General features: G+C 58.1%; 2 protein-coding genes across 4 annotated transcripts; one reads left to right on the forward strand and one right to left on the reverse strand.

Moving 5' to 3' along the window:
- Positions 1-2868: 2868 nt before the first annotated feature.
- On the forward strand, positions 2869-8225 carry CTSF (cathepsin F). 2 transcript variants are annotated; one of them, XM_061163036.1, is made up of 14 exons: positions 2869-3153; positions 3363-3461; positions 3782-3866; positions 3955-4016; positions 4148-4223; positions 5121-5231; positions 5356-5501; positions 5590-5686; positions 5766-5846; positions 6576-6695; positions 6785-6849; positions 7120-7210; positions 7573-7631; positions 7712-8225. In XM_061163036.1, exons 1-14 carry the CDS (start codon positions 2941-2943, stop codon positions 7784-7786), a joined length of 1380 nt encoding a protein of 459 aa, XP_061019019.1. In that variant the 5' UTR covers positions 2869-2940; the 3' UTR covers positions 7787-8225. The 2 variants fall into 2 exon arrangements, with proteins under 2 accessions (XP_061019019.1, XP_061019011.1); XM_061163028.1 differs by having other exon boundaries at positions 2871-3153; positions 5118-5231.
- Positions 8226-8434: 209 nt separating this feature from the next.
- ACTN3 (actinin alpha 3) lies at positions 8435-20057 on the reverse strand. Of its 2 annotated transcripts, none has more exons than XM_061163046.1 (21): positions 19722-20057; positions 16158-16272; positions 15876-15995; positions 15489-15575; positions 15310-15397; positions 14752-14830; positions 14589-14670; positions 14048-14133; positions 13656-13748; positions 12998-13228; positions 12729-12876; positions 12167-12317; positions 11509-11617; positions 11273-11413; positions 10835-11017; positions 10247-10381; positions 9972-10151; positions 9564-9710; positions 9400-9465; positions 8769-8927; positions 8435-8682 (listed from the first exon to the last, which is right to left on the reverse strand). In XM_061163046.1, the coding sequence occupies exons 1-21, from the start codon at positions 19869-19871 to the stop codon at positions 8524-8526; spliced, it is 2709 nt and encodes a 902-aa protein (XP_061019029.1). In that variant the 5' UTR covers positions 19872-20057; the 3' UTR covers positions 8435-8523. The 2 variants fall into 2 exon arrangements, with proteins under 2 accessions (XP_061019029.1, XP_061019039.1); XM_061163056.1 differs by having other exon boundaries at positions 9400-9490; positions 9544-9710.
- Between the last annotated feature and the right edge of the window lie 89 nt (positions 20058-20146).

Genomic DNA, 20146 nt, shown 5'->3' on the forward strand with positions numbered 1-20146 from the left:
ATTCAAACCCTGTTTCCATCTTCACTCTTTCTGCAACTTGGGCAAGTAACCAAATCTCTTGTTTTGTTTTAAATTAATTTGGCTGCACTGGGTCTTAGCACGCTGTATCTGCTTTTTGTTTTTTGTTTTTTTTTTTTTAAGATTTACTTATTTATTTATTTTTCACTTTTGGCTCCATGACCCCTGCATTGAGAGCCCGCAGTCTTAGCCACTGGACCACCAGGGAAGTCCCTGAATCTTTTGTTGTCTTAGTTTCCTTATCTGCATCATAGCTGTTTTGTGGGGGTGGTTGTGGGGTCCAGTGGGCTAATACATGTACATGTGCTGCAAATGCTGAGTGCCTAGCATGTAGATATGCTGTGCTGACCTCAGTCACTTCAGTCATGTCCAACTCTTCGCGACTCTATGGACTGTAGCCTACAAGGCTCCTCTGTCCATGAGATTCTCCAGGCAAGAATACTAGAGTGGGTTGCCATGCCCTCCTCCAGGAGATCTTCCCGACCCAGGGATCAAACCTGGATCTCTTAAGTCTCCTGCATTACAGGTGGATTCTTTACCACTGTTATTTCATTTTTGGCTGTGTTGGGTCTTCATTGCTGTGCATGGGCTGTCTCTAGTTGTAGTGAGCAGGGGCTACTCTCTAGTTGCAGTTCTTGGGCTTCTCATTGCAGTGGCTTCTCTTGTTGTGGAGCATGGGCTCTAGGACACACAGATTTCAGCTGTTGTGGTGCCAGACTTAGTTGTTCCTTTGCATGTGGAATCTTCCTGGACCAGGGATCGAAACTGTGTCCCCTGCACTAGCACACAGATTCTTAACCACTGGATGATCAGGGAAGTCCCCAGTCAGGTTCCCAGTGACCTACATGTTGCCCAATCCCCTCATCTTACTTGTCCTTTCCATGGCATTTGACACAACCAGCCACTTCCTCTTTCTTTCTTTTTTTTTTCACTTCCTCTTTCTTGAAATCCACTCTCTTCCTCTACTTTCTTGACATCACTCTTTCTTCATCTTCCTCCTCACTCAATGTCTATTTCTTCCCAGTCTCCTCTGCTGTCTCCCTCTTTTCAGCTCAGCTTCAGGAGGCCCAGCTTTGATCCCTGGGTCGGGAAGATCCCCTGGAGAAGGAAATGGCAACCCACTCCAGTGTAAACTTGCCTGGAAAATTCCAGGGACAGCGGAGCCTGGTGGGCTATGTCCATGGGGTCCCAAAGAGTCAGACACGACTGAGTGACTAACACTTTCACTTTTTCTGAATGTTGACACATCCCTGCTTCACTTTCCTCATGTGTAATCATACAGTTTCTCTCTTGAAGGTTGTTGTGAGAATCGCCTGAGATGCCATACATGTGGCTTAAAAAAATTCCTCCTTTCCCTCCATGAATTATAGTATGCTGTCTTCCCTTATTCTGATGAGATGAGCCACCCTTTCCCCTAGACACTTGTAAGGTATCTCCAGTAACCAAGGAACAGACTTTGGGGAAGATGACTGTTTCCCACGAGGGTGAACTATGACACCAATCTCTGGAAACTCAGATCTAAGAAAAGTCTCACTGCTTCTGCTGGGCCTAAGAAATTCCTGTTTTTAATTCATTCAGCTTTAGGTCTTTCAGAAGGAGGAAGTTCACGGGGCTAGGAGTCTAGGAGTCTAGGAATACAGAGACAGTGGCATTGAGCTTAGTCAGGGGCAATGGGCGTGGGTCAGGAAAGCCTTCCTGAGAAGTCGTCCTCTAAACTGAGAGCAGCGAGGCGTCTAGGAGTTTGAGCAGTGTGAAGGTTCCAGGGTGTGCAAGAGCTTGAATTTCTGCAAATAGAGTGTCACTGGAGTGTCAAGTGCACAACACAGGATAAGGTCCAAGGCCTGACTGGAGCCTGAAGGGCCTTGGAAGTGAAAGTGTTAGTCGCTCAGTCCTGTCCCACTCCTTGCAATCCCATGGACTGCAGCCCTCCAGGCTGCTCTGTCCATGAGATTTCCCAGACAAGAAAAGTGGAGTGGGTTGCCAAAAGCTCTCTTCTCTGTTTCCTCTCCCCCAGTTGGTAACCCCTTGGAGGAAAATTCCTTTTTCTCATCTGTCTCTCCGCTAGACTGTGAGCTACTAGCAGGCAGCATTACGCCCAGCGTATCTGCTCATGCTTCCTGTTGCCAAGCCCTGGAACACAGCGGTGAATGCCTGAAGGAACGAAAGAACGGTTCCAACACTGTGCACTGTTTACATGTTTGTGCTCGATCCGCGCAACAGCCTGTGACACTGCCATTCCAGGGAATATTAGCTGCATCCTGCTGATGAGAAGACGGGCCTCAAAGATGGAGCTGTGATGAGAAGACGGGCCTCAAAGATGGAGCTGTGATGAGAAGACGGGCCTCAAAGATGGAGCTGTGAGATCAAGCTCTGAAGTCCATTCCCTACGTTTAGGTCCAGCCCTTTCACTTAGCAGATGCTTGACAAGCCACTTAGTCTCTCTAAACCTATATTTCCTCAATTACTAGATGGGGATAATAACATTTATTACTTCACAGGATTGCTACAAAGATTAAAGGGAGAGGGCATATAACCTGCATCATATAATAAGTATGCAATAAGTGGTAGTTGTTTTTATTCTCCGGTCAGTATCGTTTCCCCGCCTCAAACAGCAGTTCCCATACCTAAGAAGATCACCTCAAGGTCGGGGATCGGGCCACGTCTCCCCAGATCACGCTGGTTTTGCAAGATTGCCTATGGGTCGAAACTGGGTCCCGCCCGTCTTGCACAGCCAGCGCACCCACGTGCCTGGCGTAAATAAGCGAGCGCGCAGGCGCCCCCGGCCGGCGCCCATTGGCCGGGGCCCCACGGCCCCGGAGCTGGGGGAGGACTAGGGCCCCCCAGCCGCGGGCTGCTCCGCCCCGTCGGTTGGTCCGCGCATCTGTCCGTGCGTGAGTCCGGGCCGGCAGCTTCGCCCTCGCCATGGCACCCTGGCTGCAGGTGCTGTTGCTGCTGGGGCTGCTCCCGGCCGCCGCTCCGGCCTCCAGCAAGCCTCGGGCGGCCGGCGCGCAGGCCTGGGAGCTGGCGTCCCCGGAGCTGCGGGAGCCCGTCCGCTTCGCCCTGGAGATGTACAACCGCGGCCGGGCTGCCGGGACGCGGGCCGCGCTGGAGGCCGTGCGCGGTCGCGTCCGCCGGGTGAGGACGCGCTTGGGGTGGGGCTCCTGGGTCCGCGGTGAGCCGGGCTCTAGCCCGAGGGTTGGGAACTTTGGGCGTGACTTGGGGCGGGGACGTTGGACTAATAGTGATGGGGAAGGGGGAAGGGGGCACGGTGGGGCTGCGGGCCCCATGCAGGCTGGACAGAGGAGAGGGTGGCCGAGCTGCCACTCACCCGCCCTTCCGTCCAGGCGGGCCGGGGGTCCCTATACTCTCTGAAGGCGACCCTGGTGGAGCCTCCCTGCAACGACCCCACGGTGTGCCAGCTCCCGGTGTCCAAAAAGACCCTGGTGAGTGATGGGGTTCCTGCCATTCCCTTGCCCCCGGGTCGAATCTGGCTGTAGTTGGGACGATCTGTCAAGTCAAGGGGGCGGGATCTGAGGCCGCATCTACCTCACCCTGACACTACCCAGGCCTGGAAGGTCAGAGACCAAGATGCTGTAAAAGGGCGGGGGTCTGGGTGCTCGCTCCCGGACGGTGCCTCACTCCCCACTGTGGGCGAGATTGCCTTCGAGATGGCCCTCATCTGAGGACCCTCCAGCTCCATCTTGCCAAAGGCCTTGCTCTCCTCGCAGCCCCCTGACTGGCTTCCTCCTTCCTCTTCCTGCAGCTCTGCAGCTTCGAAGTCCTAGACGAGCTAGGGAAACACATGCTACTGAGGCGGGACTGTGGCCCAGTGGATACCAAGAGTACAGGTGCTGGGAGGGCCCAGGGGTGCTGGGATGGTTCAGGTCAGACTTCACTCAGGGTTCAGCCCTGCTTCTCTCTTCCAACTCTCTCCAGATGACAAAAATGAGACTTTCAGTTCATTCCTTCCACTGCTGAACAAGGATCCCCTCCCCCAGGTGAGGAGCCTGTCTGTCTGGGGAGCTGCCTATGGCCTTCTGTTCACTGTCTTCCCTCCACCCTGGCCTGGGGCTCCCACATCTGTCTGAGAAGGACTGCTTGTGAAGACTCCCTCTTTCTGCCTTTCCAGGACTTTTCTGTGAAGATGGCTTCCATCTTCAAGGACTTTGTCACCACCTATAACCGGACATATGATTCGAAGGAAGGTGAGGCCCTAGCCTTGGCTGGACGTGTCCCGATCAGATCAGGACCTCTCCCCCGACTTGGCACCTTAGTGTTGGGGAAGGGCAGAGGGACCCCCAAGTCCCCCCAGGTTCTTGTTTAGCCTCCCAGGACTTGGCAGTCACCTTGGGTAGCTGGCACTTCTCCTGTCTGATATCATTCTGGGTAGAGTGGGATGGGGCAAAGGCCAGGTTTTCTCTGCTGGAGGACCCCTGGCTTGGTGGCCTTTTCCCATGACCTTCTGTCTTTGGAGCCCATTTTAGTTCTCCTTTCATACCTGGGGAGTCATCACCCCATTTTGGCCTCACTCTTACCACTTGCAGATCTGGTCCTGACACCAGATCCCTGAACCCTGACATTTCAGGGTTCTGCTCTTCTCTCTTTTTAAAATTATATTTATTTTCATTTAATAATAAATAAATATTATATAAATAATAATATAAGTAATATAACTAGCATATAATATATTGATAATAAATATAATAGCATATGTTTATAATATAAATATAAATATTTGACAATGAACATTTTATAAATAAAAATTTATAAAATAATTCAATATTAAATTATAATAATTTAAATATTATAAATAATAAAGACCTGGCTGCACCGGATCTTAGCTGCAGCATGCAGGATCTTTCAGGTGTGGAATACGGGATTTAGTTCCCTGACCAGGGATTGAATTCAGGCCTCCTTCTTGGTAGTGTGGAGTCTTAGCCACTGGACCACAGGGTCGTCCCCTGCCCTTCTTGAGATAAGCTTCAGACCTGATCCAGAGTCCACTGTTCCCCATGGAAACCTCTGCCTCTTATCCCCAAGCACCTCTCCTTTATGATCTGCCTGGGGCCCAAGCCTCACTTCTGCTCGTTGGTCCTCAGAAGCCAGTTGGCGCATGTCCGTCTTTGCCAGTAACATGGTGCGAGCGCAGAAGATCCAGGCCCTGGACCGAGGCACAGCGCAGTATGGGGTCACCAAGTTCAGTGACCTGACAGGTATGGGTGGTGGCCCGAGCCCTCACAGCGCCTGGAAGAGACAGGGCCTGCTCCCAAGGCCCCTGGGGAGGACTGGCTTCGAATATTCTTTTCCCACCGCCCCCCCGCCCACCTTTGTCCACAGAGGAGGAGTTCCGCACCATCTACCTGAACCCCCTCCTGAAAGATGCGCCTCGCAGGAACATGCGCCTGGCCCAGCCTGTCACCGATGTTCCTCCGCCTCAGTGGGACTGGAGGAATAAGGGGGCTGTCACCGATGTCAAGGACCAGGTCGGACCCCGAAGAAGCGAGGGTGGGATGCGCGGGCTGCACCGGCCTTTGGAAGGGACCCAGCCCTGACTCTGCCCGTCTCTTGCAGGGCATGTGCGGCTCCTGCTGGGCCTTCTCAGTCACAGGCAACGTGGAGGGCCAGTGGTTCCTCAAACGGGGGACCCTGCTCTCCCTCTCTGAGCAGGGTGAGCATCCCGCTGTGCCCCCCTGTCCTTAGCCCAGCCCCTCCGGAGGGCTCCTCGGGACCAGCCTTCTGTCTCCTAGAGCTCTTGGACTGTGACAAGACTGACAAGGCCTGCCTGGGCGGCTTGCCCTCCAACGCCTACTCGGCCATAAGGAATCTGGGTACGCATTCAGGAGGGGCGTCAGGAGCACAGCTCCCTCCCCCAGAAGTCACTTTGTGAGGGCGGGAGACAGTCCTGTGAACTGGGTTCAGTCTTAATGCTGACCTCTAACTGGCTGAAGACCTTGGGCAGGTCAGCTCTTTCAGAGCCTCACTTGTCTCACCTGTGAAATGGGCCTCCTTGAACCCACTTGGTAGGATTGCCTTGAGGGTCAAGTGAGGGGAAGGTGTGTCAAGTTCCTGATGCAGAGCAGGGGTCTTGCTATTTTCACTGCTGGGAGGCCTGTAATGCTGCTGAACCCAGGAGCAGCACACCTCCCCCTTGAGGGGAGGTGTTGCCCTAACCTGGCAGTTCCATACAAAGCCTGGGGCGGGAGCCTGGCAGGGGTCTGGGCCAGATTGGGAGCAAACGGTCAGGGCAGGACAAGTAAGCCAAGGTCAGGAGTCCTAGGAACGCTGTGGGGAGTCAGGACTCAGAGATTGGGAGCTGGGTTCCCTATCTGCCACACATCTCACTGGAGGCTGCCCCATGCCTGTGGGCCTCAGCTGAGCCATCTCGAGAAAGAGGTCCCCTTCAGAGAGGATGGCCTGTGGCCTGGGGTAGATGGAAACCACGAGGCCTTGTGTACGAGGGGCTCAGCACAGCCCCTGGCTGGGAGCAGATGAAAATGGTGAGTAGGGCCCGCCTTTCCTAACTTCTGATCTGCCGGTCCCCCTCCCCACAATCCCAGGAGGGCTGGAGACAGAGGATGACTACAGCTACCGAGGCCGCTTGCAGACCTGCAGCTTCTCTGCAGAGAAGGCCAAGGTCTACATCAATGACTCAGTGGAGCTGAGCAAGAATGAGCAAAGTAAGGGAGGGCGGGGGGGTGAGGAGAGGCCTGGGGGGCAGGGGGCTAGGGCCTGGGTGTCCCCTGACACTGGCCCTCCCCTGTCTCAGAGCTGGCGGCCTGGCTGGCCAAGAACGGCCCCATCTCCGTTGCCATCAACGCCTTTGGCATGCAGGTAGGGCCCCAGCCTCGTTGCTCCGGCTCCGGCTTTCTCTGACTCTTCCCCCACTTCTTGGAGCTGGCCCCTACATTTTTAAAAATAATTTATTTATTTATTTTTGGCTGTGCTGGGTCTTCGTCGCTGTGTAGGCTTTTCTCTAGTTGCAGCGCGCGGACTTCCCGTTGCGGTGGCTTCTCTTGTTGCGGAGCACGGGCTCTAGGCGCTCGGGCTGCAGTAGTTGCAGCATGTTGGCCCCCCACCCCCGCTCTTATTCTCACCCCTCAGTTCTACCGCCACGGGATCTCCCACCCCCTGCGCCCCCTCTGCAGCCCTTGGCTCATCGACCACGCTGTGCTGCTCGTGGGCTATGGCAACCGTGAGTTCCGCTCGCCCCTACGTCCATCCAGCCTGGGTCACAGGATCTCAGGAACCTTGTCCTACCCCCTGCCTCGGGCTGTGGGCCAGGCAGGATCACCCATTCTCTCTGTGAATGGGAGAGCCAAGGGGGTGGGAGGTGTGAGCAGTTATGGATGGGTGGGTGTCTTCTCCAAGCCCTAGAGCCGCTCCTGGTTTCTGGGAGCATGGTAGGTGGGCCTGTCTTGCTTTTTGCTCTTCCCCTAGTGCCTGTCGCCCAGTAGGCCCACAGCAGACACGTGAAGAGTGCCCAGTGCCTGGGGCCCTGGCTGGAGACTTGGGGGTCCCTGACTCTCCCTGCACTCCACACTGCCCGCCCCCCAGGCTCTGCCACTCCCTTCTGGGCCATCAAGAACAGCTGGGGCACTGACTGGGGTGAGGAGGTGAGTCTTGCCTGCTTGGCCCCCAGCCCTCCAGCCCCCATCCTGCCTTGGCGCCCTCACCGACACCCCTCTCCCCCCAGGGTTACTACTACTTGCACCGTGGCTCTGGGGCCTGTGGCGTGAACATCATGGCCAGCTCAGCGGTGATAGACTGAGGCGCACCAGCGCAGGATCTGGCATGGGCCAGAACGGCCCCTCCCCAGGAGGCAGAGCTGGCCGAGGGACGGGCACCGGGGACCCCAGGGTGAGCAAAGGCCACAGGACACAGGCCCTCCCCTCACTCCCACCCTGAAGTTCCCCAGCAGCACCTTTGCTGAATGTTGATAGCTAGGAGGATTGGGGTGAAGGATGATGTCTTGGCAGCCGAAGCTGGGGCAAGAACCCTGGGCTCGGGTAAGGAGCAGGTGGGAAGAAAACACTCTGGTCTTAAAGCCAGCTCTGTCCTCAGCAGGCTCTGTCTTCCCACCCCGGTTTTCCTCTGAAGCTGTAAACTTTCTGGTTCCCTTGGATTGGGGGACCGTGTTGCCTTCCACATCTAGAGAAACTGTTGTCACCGACCTTTTCTAACACAATAAAGAGGTGTCCTGGACCCCAGTGTGGTGTGAATGCTCAGACCTTGAGGGCCAGGAGGGGTGCTGGGGAACCCCTGGAGGGTCAACATGGGGCAGCTGATCCTCAGAAACCTGAGGGCCCAAGCTTCTGCCTTAGAAATCAATCGGAGATGGAGAGGGGCCCAGGATGGATCTTTATTGATAAACACTCGGCTCTGTGGCAGGATGGATCTTTATTGATAAACACTCGGCTCTGTGGCTCTGGCTCCAAGGGTTGGGTGGGATCAGCTGGAGGGAGCACCCTCTCTCCGGACTTGAGTAGGGAAGCTCGGGGGTCAAGGTCAGAGGTCACTCTCCCCGTAGAGGGCACTGGAGAAGGCCACATAGTCCAGGGCTCCAGCTGGAGCCCCGGCCCCCTTGTAGGGCGCCATGCGGCGGATGCAGTACTCGGCCTGCTCCGCTGGGAGTTCCCGCCGCAGCTCCTCGGCAGTGATGTAGTTCTGGGGGAGAAGAGGGTTTGAGGGCCCCCAGGTCCCAGTCCCCGCCCCCCACCCACCAGCTCCCTCCACCCCCACCAGGGACTCACCTTGTCTCCCGCAAGGATCTTGAACGAGGCCACAACCTGCTCAGCCGTGTCCGTCTCAGCTGTCTCTCGGGTCATAAAGTCGATGAAGGCCTGGAAGGTCACAACCCCGGCTGCGTTGGGGTCCACCATGGTCATGATGCGAGCGAACTCCACTTCCCCCTGCAGGGTTAGAGGCCGGGCACCGTGCCCGGGGGGTGCTTAAGCCAGGAGGGCTCATGGTGTCCCCCTGGCTTGACGACCCCAGTGACAAGGCGGCCCCCTTTCTCCGCAGACGGTCCACTGCAGCCTTAGCTCTGGCTCTGGAAAATCCTTTCCACTGGGCTGAGCTCTGCTTCCTGCCCGTGGCAATGCCCTGCTCCTGACCTCTTCCCCACGCCCCTGTAGTGCTCTCTCTCTGAGGTGGATATGTTGCAAGCTCAGGCTCTGGAGTCACACAGAAATAGCTCCAAATTAATTTACCTCTCGGAACTTTTGGTAGCCGCACCCCTAGGAAATGGGGTAATTCCCCCCCAGCCCCAGGAGGTGGATGAGGAGGAAATGAAGGTGTGAAGGTTGGGAGGGACACAGTGGGTGATCAGTATGTGGGAGGGGCCACAGAGGGGACCCCAGGACAGGGCTGGAGGACACTCACCAGGTCGTAGCCCATGGAGATGAGGCAGGCCCGGAAGTCGTCAGGCTCCATCATGCCGTTCCGCTTCTGTAGTTGGGGAGCGGATGTCAGGCTCCAGCCCCGATCCCCACCCCCCGGCCAGCTCCCAAGAGTCCACTACCCCACAGGGCGAGGCCCCTGCTGACCCGGTCAAAGTGGTTGAAGGATGCCCGGAACTCGTTGAGCTGCTCCTGACTCAGGCCCTTGGCGTCTCGGGTCAGTACCTGGTTCTCCACCTCATTGATGGTGCGGGCAATGGAGGTGAGCAGCTGCTCCCAGCCCACGCGGATGTGCTGTGAAAGCAGGAGACAGTCCGGGTCAGTGGGCGGCCAGTGCCTGGCCATGAACTCTGGCTCCACCCCCAATTCACCGTCTGACCCTGGGCAAGTCCTCCCCCTTGCTGGGCCCCACTGGGAGGTTCCACTGAGTGACATCCAGCAGCCCTTACTGCCATAAAGTTTGATGATTTATTACATATTGATCAACTAGCCATGGCCACCCCAGGCTTCTCCACAGCACCGCCTTCCCCTCGGCCCTAAGCGCTGTGGTCCCACCTCCATGCTGTAGACGGTGTGCTTGTTGTCAAACACCAGACTCTCCTGCAGCAGCTGGTGGTCTCCCTCCAGCCGGTCGATGTTGCTCTTGTAGTTGATGATATTCTGCTCCTGCTGTCGCAGGCCCGCCATCTGCTCCTCCAGGGAGCCGGCCATTCCCGCGGCCAGGCGCCCCACTTCCTACAGGGGGACCAGGCAGGATGAGGGCTTCCAGCCCCCGGTGGCCCAGCCCCTGGCCCCCCTCTCCCAGGTTGGCTCTCTGATCCAAGCCTTACCTCCACCTTCCCCTGGATCCAGGGCCCGATGGCGTTGGCCTGGGCTGCAAACTGCCGCCGGAGCCTCTCGTTCACCTGCTGCCGCGTTAGCTCCTCCTGCAGCATCTGGTCACGGCTGGGTACCAGCTTTCGGACCTGGAGGGAGGGTGGTGGTGTCAGGGGCAGCTCGGGAGTGAGGGGAGGGCTCCAGCCCCTCACAGGGCTCCTTACCCTGAGCCAAGGGCTCTGGGGAGGGGGCAAGCTCTGAGCAGGTCACACAGCCTTTCTCTGCTCATTTCCTGGCTGTAAATGAGGGCCCATGCCGACACTCTTAATGAACTTAGATTGTTCTGTACAACAATCTGGCCCCCACACCAGACCTAATTATGCTTCAATCAGGCCCAACAGGAAAAAGCTGTTATGGCCATTTTACAGAGAGGGCCAAGTCAGGCAAGGCGACCTGTCCAGCAACCACGTAGAGTCTGTGGCAGACCACAGATCCGGAGGTGGACTTGATTCTCTGTGTCTCGGGACACCTGAGATTCTCAGGGTGGTTTAGAAGGCGTCTACGCAGGAGGGAGGCGGGGAAAGGCCACCGGCGGCACTGACCGTGTCCCACTTGGTGTTGATGTCCTGCGGGGTGAGGGCGATGTACGGGTTGGTGGAGCTGGGCCGTAGTCCGTACGTTTGGCAGATCTTCTGGATCTCACCCTGGATGCCCAGGATGGCACCCCTCTCTCGGTCGGCCTCAGGCAGTGTTGCCTTGAACTGGTCGTGTGCTGTCACCAAGCTCTGGGGACGACAGGCAGGAAGCATCAACCAGCGCCCCTATCTCCCGCAGGCAACAAAGGACGGCCAGGGGGCCATTCACCGGGGGCCAGGGCAGCACTGGCCAGAGAACTCAGGCCTCCTGACTCCCGGCACTCTAGAACTGGGCTTCTCCTCTGGCCCCCCACTCCCCAGGAGCCCAAACGGATGGCGACAGAAGACAGGCCACTTCCTTGTCATTCCATCCAACCCTGGCACACCTGGAGCCCCTGCACCCACCTGGGTCTCCTCCACCGAGTGCACCAGCCACACGTCCTGCAGGTCCTCCACGGCGCCGTCCAGCCAGTTGTTGAAGGGCGCTGCCCGCCGGGCAAACTCCAGCTGCAGCTGATCGATGGTCTCCAGGAGCTTCTCCATCCGCTGGGGGCCACAGGGATGGCCAGTCAGCAGCCTGCCCAGCAGGCCACTCACCCTCTTCCAGCGTCCAGCCTTCACCCCTGGGTCCCCAGCTTCACCTCTAGTGCATCCCGCCTCTTCTGGGTCAGCGTGCCCAGGTTGTCCCACTGGTCGCAGATGGCCTGGCAGCGGCTGTTCACCGAGGCTGCCTCGTGGTAGTCCAGCTCACTGGGGACAGGAAGGAGGGTGTCCGTGGAGCCAGATTCCAGCCCAGATTTCTGCCTGACTGTCCCTCAGGGGGCTGGACTCTGGGTCCAGGGTTGGTGAAGGCATAAAGGAGCCAGGGTAGATGGGGGTGAAACAGGGCTTTCTTAGAGCAGGGCCTTCCCAGCGGGTGCCTAGGAGAAGGGGGTCCTCAGCTCCAGTCCCTGGAAAAGGTTGGGAGGAGGGGCGGGGCCTGGAGTTTCCTGGACAGGTTTACAGGAGGTGGCACGAGGCCAAGGCTGTGGTGAGGGCCTGGCCGGCCCAAAGCTGCAAGGAAACGCCAGCTTAGGGGACAGGGTTACAGAAGGAGGGCAGAGCAAGAGGTGCTGGGAAGGACAGGGGTACCAAGGCGGGGTTATTAAAGAGTGAAAGGTCTGGAGGGCTTTGGGAGTAGGGGCGGGGCCCGAGGCCGAGGGGCGGGGCCCGAGGCTGAGGGGCGGGACCAGTGGGGGCGTTATCCCCCTACCACCCCCCCCCCCCCCCGGGGTGGGCCCCTGTGGACTCCATGCCTACTTGAGCTCCTGGGCCAGTGCGGCGATGTGCTCCACGCGGTCCTGGTGCGCCGCCAGGTCGCTCTCGAAGGCCTCGTGGCGCCGCAGCAAGGCCCGCACCTCCTGCAGCGAAGCCGTCTCGTAGTCCCTCTGGCTCAGCATCTCCTCCTTTCCTGCGTGGAGAGAAGCCCGGCTCGGGTCACCCAGGGGCGGCTACGTAGGAGCAGGGGGTCCGAGCCCCGTGTGTGACACTGGAGATTCCCCATCCGTGAACGCAGGTGATCACTCCTGCCCAGCCTGCACCTAGCTGTCTGCCCTGAGAGGCCAGTACGATAAAGTGAAGGGAAGCCCCTGGTCCAGGGCATGGCTCCTGAGTGACGTCAGGGCCCCCGAGCTTACATGATCTGGAGTGGCCCTTCGTTCCCTTCCGGTATTATTTGATTGCAAATACCAGAAGGGACTAGAAAACAGCTTCCTTGCAGAACCCCTACCCCTGACCTGTGCCTTCTATCAGAACCCCGTCCCCCTCCCACCAGGCTCCCCCCAATCTGCACAGGACACATTCAGGCCCCAGAGCCACCTACCCCGGGTCCAGGCTTCATGCAGGGAGGCCTTCTGCTGGAACTTCTCCGCCAGGTGCTGTAGCCGCTGTAGGCGCCGGATCTCGGAGAGCAGCCAGTCCTCATAGCCCTTCTCTACTTGCTCCAGGCCCCGCCAGGCGTTGGCGATGTCCTGCGGGCCAAGCAGAGAGAGGCGCCTTCCATCATGGTTCACCCATCATACAGATGGGAACAGAAAGTCAAGGGGATGTGGGCAGGGCCGGGGGTCCCCCTCTCCCCACCGCCTGGCTCACCGAGACCAGCTTGCCCTCAGACGGCATGAAGGCCGGCCGGTGGCTCAGCCGCAGCTTGGTCTGCAGCGTGTTGAAGTTAATCTCCAGCTGGCACTTCTCCTGCACGCGGGGTGGCTTGTGCAGACGCCGGTAGTCCCGGAAGTCCTCCAGCTTGCGCTGCATGGCGCTCATGCTGGGCTCGCCCACGCGGTTCTCCAGCCATGGCACAGTCCGGCGGATCCATTCCAGCAGCTGCAGGGTACGGGCAGGGGCAGAGAACAGAGGGCTGAGTGGGCCTGCTCACCTTGCCTACCTCTCTCCAGCCACGCCCAGGCTGTGGCCAACAGGCTGGGTCTTGAGCAGGTGTGTGTGTGGGGGGTGTCCCCACTAGTCAGAGGATCAGGGGCCAGCATAGTTGGCCCAGAGCAAAGGGCCGTGAGACTGTCTAGAGATGAGTGACTGAATGGATGAATGAGTGGGTGACAGGAGCCTGGGTGGGCAGAACAGGGCAGGAGGCGGGTAAAGATGGCAGCAGGAGGCTGGAGGAGGCCAAGGCTACTCTGAGGAGAGGGAGGCTCTGCAGTCCAGGCTGGGGGTCAGCTGGGATGGGAGGAGCAGCAGGGCTGGGATGGGGGAGCAAGGGAGGGGCAGGGGAGGCCCTCTGTGGCCCCAGTCTTACCTCACTGGCCAGCTTCTCGTATTCCTCCATCAGCTTCTCATTCTCCTGGTTCACGGCCAGCACCTTGCAGATCCTGTTGGCAGCTGTCTCTGCCTTTGGTGGGAGTGGGCAGAAAGGCTGGTGTTAGAACAGGACACCCCCGACCCAGACTCCCTCTGCAATCCCTAAACCCTGTGTCCATGCAAACCGATAGGATGAGGGCTGCATGCCTTGTAGGGTGAGGAGGGAGCTTCCAGGCCAGAGGCCTCTGTCTGAGTGCCCCAGGGATCGAGTATGTGCTGCTGGGACAGTGGGCGCCCGTGGGGCCTGGCACCTCCAAATGTTGAGGGGCTGCCAAGGGTGGGCCCCTGGGCCACACGCCCAGCCCAGGTGGCAACCATTGAGCCCCTTACCTGCTCCGCCCCCGCGAAGGCGTGGTAGAAGCAGGAGACGTAGGTCATGATGGCCTTCTCATCGGGCTTTGGGGTGTTCACGATGTCTGGGGAGTGGCAGCCAGGTGTCAGTTGGGCAAAGCCAGGGGTGGGGAGTGGGCTTATGCCCCCACCCAGGCAAAGAGCTCCCTCAGGATGGGAAGGGGCAGAGACATCTAGTCATGGCCACCAGCTGTCCCAAACCCAGCTCTTCCCTGGAGCCTTCTCGGATCACCCCAGGGCCCAGGGACCTCCCCCTCGGTGGGGTGAGGACAGCATGAGGGCATGGCTGAGTGAGCAGACCTTGTAGCCCTCATGAACCGCCAGTGTCCACTGCCTGCTCTCTCTAAACAGGCCATGCCTCTGTCTGCCTGGCTGGCTGGGTTTCCCACAAGTTCACACCCAGGGTACCAGGCACAGTAAGTACCCAGAAAAGGTTTCCTGGTTCAACAAAGGGGCAGAGGTGGGATGCTGCAGCCTGGTGCGGAAGTGGAGTCCTCGCCTGGGCGAGGCTTACTCTCACCTTCTGCATCCAGCATCTTAGGGATGTCCAGGTACTTCTCGGCCACCTCGAAGGCGGTGTTCAGGTTGCCGATGGGGTCGTCCTAGGTGGTGTGAGGGGAGAGAGGTGAAAGGTCATCTGGGACAGAGACTGGGGAGTCGGGGCTGGGACTGGGGGGGCCTACCTTGCGCAGTTTGGCGTAGTCAATGAGGTCAGGGCGGTGTCGGTGGATGAGAGCGCAGAGAGCCAGCCCATCCTTCCAGCTGGACAGAGAGAAGGGGGGTCAGGCCTGGGGTCAGGCTGGGACCCTGCCCTACCCTGGTCCCAGGAGCCCTCCTACCTGGATGGCCTCATCTGTGAAATGGAGTCAGGTTCTAATACCACGCTTGGCATTTAAGGCCCTGATTACCAGCCATGGACCATTTCCTCCATCATGATTCATGATTCCCTCACCCTGGGCTTACGCTAAACTACTTTCTAGGATTTTTTGGCCTCTGGGTCTTTGCTCACAAGGTTCCCTCTGGCGGGAACACCCTTCCTGGGATGTCTCCGGTGCTCCCTCCTCCAGGAATTCCCCCTCACCCTCCTGGATTCAGTTCAACATTGACTGAGTCCTGCCATTTTCAGACCCTGTTGCAGGAACTTGGCTGTGACCTCTCCCCTCCCTGGTTCTCCTGGGCCAGACTCCAGCTCTCTGGCCCAGACCCCAGCAGAGACCCCACACGCTGACCGGCAGACAGACCTGGTGTGGAAGTTCTGCACGTTGACGTTGCGGTACGGCGCCGTCTTCCGCTGACACCACAGGAGCAAGCCTTCCTTGGCCGAGGTTTCTGGGCGGGGATGGGGATAAGTGTTGTTTGGGAAGAGGTCGGGGTTGGGGCCCGCCCTTGCCCTCATCCTCCCCACCTCCCTGCCACTCACCTTCCACGGAGATGTCCTGGATGGCGAAGCGAAGGATGATGGTCCAGATCATGCCCAGGGTCATCTTCAGGTTCCCGTCGACAATCTCTGCCGGGTGGGGGGGTGGGGACATGCTCCACCTGACCACCAGGCCTCAGCCCCCCTCCCCCCTGCCTTGCCCTCTGGCCCTTGTCTGCATTCCAAGGCAGGCACCGACTAGGTAGATGCTCAATCATTTTACTTCAAAAGGATTCACTGAACACCTCCTGGGTGCCAGGGCCTGTGCCAGCACTGTGGGTACCTTTGCTCCTTACAGTCGCTCCTGTGATGAGCGGATGGCTGTCCCTGTGGTTAAGATGAGGAACCGCGCCCCCAGCCCCCGCTAGCCGCCTCCTGCCACCTCCTCACCTTCAGCACCGATGGACACCAGCTTCACCCCCTTGCTGGCAATGAAATCCAGGGCCTTGTTGACATTGGCGATCTTGTGGAAGCGCATCTTGCCTTTGTCTGGCCTGGGCAGCCTCTCTCCTGGGTGTGAAAGGAGAGGTCAAGGGTCAAAGGACACGAGAGGAAGCTGAAGACACGGTCCTCAAACTTCCCCCTCCCTCGGCACGTCCCCTCCAGCACTCGGCTGGCACTCTGGGTTCCCCTGGGTCCTGGGGTCCCTGTGCACTGATTTGCACCCCTCACCTGAAATGACCTCCAGGAGCAACATGAGTTTGAGGCCATTGCGGAAATCCTCCTCGATGTTCTCGATCTGGGTGCCAGCCTTGCGCAGGTGCGAGTTGCACCAGGCAGTGAAGGTCTGGGGGCAGAGGACAGCGCTCAGACCCTAGCGCTGAAGACAGGGCTCTGGCTCCGCGGTCAGGGTAGATCTCAGAGCCCGAGGCCCTGGATGCAAGTTCCGGCTCAGCCACTCACTTGCTGTGCATCTGGGGCCAGCCCCTGTCCCTCTCTGAGCTTTAATTCTCTTGGAAATGGGGAGAAATGGGGTCTGGGGCCCCTTCAGGTCCCAGTGTGGTTGCTGCCAGCACAACAACAGCTTTGGCCAGACTCCAGCCAGTGTGGGGCCCCCGAGACACCAGGGACACTGCCTTACTAAAATCTGAAACGTTTCAGGTCGCAGCACAGATGGCTTGGAAGGTTTGGTCCGAGGGACTGTGCATCTGTGTTATTGTTGTCTCAGCCCCACCGACCTCCTAAGGCTATTGTGAATTGGCCCCCAGCAGACCACGAGGCTGCTGGAGCTTTGCAGGCCCTCAAGGAACAGTGGGACACTGAGGCACAGCCTGACCTAGTTTCTGGAGGAGACTGCCCACCCTCTCCGGCCAGGGCGTGCTTCAGCCTCAGCCTCTGTCTGAGATGGGAGGGGTGATATATGCTGTGTGCCTTTGGGGGATGGCAGTGACCTAGAGCCTGGTGTACAAGTTTCTACAACCTCCCAAGGCCTCAGGCCCCGGATTCTGCCCTCAGCTGGCAGTCCTTGGTAAAATCCATACTCGGACTCCCACCCCAGCTGAGCTACTGTGACCTGGGATGTGCCCCTCGCCCTCTCCTCAGCTCCGTCTCCGTTTGTACAATTAGAGTTCAGAGTCAATGATGTCTCAGGTTCTTCCTCCCCTGATCTTGCAGGATTGTGGGATTCAAAGCATTTCTCCCTCCCGTCCCCCCCAGAGCAGACACCCCAAGGAAGTAATTTGGAATTCTTTCCCTCAAGTGTATAAGTGGGTGCTAAGCACTGATCGATGCCGCCCCGAGCACAGGAGAGGGCTGGTGGATTCTCTGTAGTTCTTTCCTGCCCCGGAGTCTCAGATGCTCTGGGTTCAGACAGGGCAGGGGGAAAGGCAGGTCTGGGCGAGGCCTCCATAGTGGAGGAAGCAGATTCCCTCATAGGATAAACATGATTTTAATGAGATTTGGTTCCTGCCCTAAAGGAACTCACAGTCAATCAAAGAGTCCTGTGGGCCTGCGAAGTGCTGGGAGAGACTAGCATTGAGGAGCTTAGGGGACGTATTCTTCAAATCAGGTGTTCTTCAAACCTCTTGGGGAAAGTGAGTAACGGATCAGAACCGTGATGGACGAGCAAGAGTTACTCAGGCAGGGAAGGACGGGCAAGGGCATTCCAGGCAGGGACGGCCTCAGGGCTTGGTGATGAGAAACAGTTGCTAGGATTGTGGGGCTACAGCTATCTGGGCACCGCTCTGGGGATGTTGGGGTATAAGCAGTGAGAGGCAGGCCGGAGGGGCAGCAGAGGCCAGGTCATGCACGATCTTGAGTGCTAAGCCAGGGAGTGTGAACTTGATCCTGAAGGCAACAGGGAGGGAGAGGGGTAGAACTGTTTTAGAAAGTTCATTCTGGTTGCAGAGAATGGCTTGGCAGAGTAGAAGGGAAAAGTGAGGAGGTGGCGACTGAGACCAGGGTGAGGGAGGGTGTCAGTGAGTGGGATGGGTCAAGAGCGAGAGGGTGAGATGGAAACATTTGTCCTTGCTAGACTCTAAGCTCTCTGAAGCAGGGGCTTTATTTCATCCCCTGCTGAATTTCTGACACCTGACACAGTGCCTGGCACATACCAGGACCTCCCTAAGAAATATTAAACAACTGTTTTCAAATGAGGTTGAATAAAGAGGACTCTGGTGTCAGATGGGAGGAGGCAGGAGTGCTCTAAGATATGGAGGAGAAGCAGGGATGGGGTGGGGCTAAACTTGAGCACAGAGATGTTCATTACATTGTAATAAACACTGCTGGATGAGAAACAACTGGATTATCCAACTTCAGGGAACACTAATGAATTTACAAAGCGTCTACACGGGTGCAATCACTGAGTAAGTGGATGAAGTGGGTGGCTGTAAATTGGTTTGGAAGGATGTTCCTGATACTTTGAAGAAAGCGAGGTACAGACTAGCCTGTGTCTTATGAGGGGCCTGTGAACCTGGATCTGGGAGAGGCCTGGGTGGGTGGGGGTGGGGTGGGGAGAGGAGGTGCAGAGCAGGTGGCAGCGGGAGCCAGGGGCAGGGATGACATCACTGGGAGACTGCTGGACCCGAGGACCACAGCCCTGCTTGGAGACAGGTGCAGAAGGAGCCTGGGGGGAGGCAGATCACCCGGCGCACCCTAGCCGTGTCAGCTGAGCCTCCCAGCCCCTGGGGTCACCTCCTGTCATCTAACTCAGCGGAAGTGCCCAGATTCTAAATCCGGGATTCTCTAAATCCTGCAAATTCCACCGAGCACCCCTGTTCCCCACCCTTTCCTGGGGTCACACACTGTTGGCAAGTGATGAGTCTAATGACCTCACAGTGCCCCCCTACCCCCAGCCTGCCACTCCCCAGCGTTTCCTCACTCCAGGCCCAGATCACTTTCTCTTCTGGGTTCCCAGGTGTCCTGCCCCCTCCATCTGGGAAAGTCTAGGAGTGAAAATAGATCGGGGAGGGGAGGCCTGAGTGCCCTACAAGGCTGGACCTGGGCAGCAGCTGCCCTCTCAGCTCCTCCAAGGCGCTGCCTCAGCACAAAGTGTCCATCTGGCCCGAGAGTCAGGTTACCTACCACGAAAGGGAACCCAGGGCTCCCCTCCTCCCCGACCTTGTGGCCTTTTCAGCAGATTCAGGGCCCTTGGGGTGGGGAGGGGTGTCTTGGGAAAGCATGGGGGAGGGACAAGCAATGGGCAAAGACCCTCAGGTTGCCTAGGGAGGGGGACTGTTTTCTGATAGTATATGATGTGGGTCCTACCTTAGCCTCAGTTTCCTCACTTGACAATTGGGATAGAGTGACCGTGGACATCATGCTGGACAGAATATAGCGAGGGTGGGTAGGAAGTCTGGAAGTCTACCACTTCCCCCATACTCTTAAGTCCACTAGTTGCCTAGCTGCAAGTCCTCAGGTGGGGTCTGGGAATATTTCAGAAAAGGCGGGGGGTGGGTGTGGAGAAAGATTGATTTTTCCCAACCCCACCCCACCCAAACTTGGATCTCCAGGGCTTTGCCCAAACCATATTCTTTAGAAAAGTGGGCCCAGGTGAATGAACCCTTGGGAGGTGGAGATCCCAGAAATCCTTCTTGTCATCCTAAACCCCTCATGAGGGTCTCCAGCCCTTTCCTTGGGCTCTGGTGGACAGCGCAGGATTGATGGCCAGAGCCCGGGCTAGGAAGTGGCACTGAGGGTTAAGACAGGCTCTTGCCCCTGACCTACTGAGATGCCAGGAACAAACCGCCTGGCTTCTCAGGCCTCAGTTTTGCCGTCAGGAAATGGGCTAGCACTCACTTTCCGCTGCTGCTTCTCCCATGCCGGGTCCAACAGCAGGTCGCGGTCCCAGTCTTCCTCCTGTTCCATGTACTCGCCGCCCCCGCGGCCGCCGCCCGCGAAGGGCCCCTCTGCGGTCCCCAGACCCTCGGGCTGCAGAACCATCATCATCGTGTTCGGGCTTCTGGCTCCGCGCTGCTCGGCGCGCTCCAGAACACGGGGGCCGCGTTAAGTAGCGCCCGGCCCAGCCCCGGATCGGATTCGCGCTAAATATGGGGGAGGAGGGTGGGGCCGGATGGGGGCGAGGGCGCTCGGGTCGGGACCAGGCCGGAGATTGTCCTGGGGCTAAGAGACTGCCGAATTTTGAGGCTCTGGGATGGATCCCGTGGCGGAGATCCGGGGTTCGCGTTCTGGCTCTGCCGCTTGGGCGCTGTGTGACTTTGAGA

The sequence above is a fragment of the Dama dama genome, chromosome 2 (assembly GCF_033118175.1).
Source record: "Dama dama isolate Ldn47 chromosome 2, ASM3311817v1, whole genome shotgun sequence".
Classification (NCBI taxonomy): domain Eukaryota; kingdom Metazoa; phylum Chordata; class Mammalia; order Artiodactyla; family Cervidae; genus Dama; species Dama dama.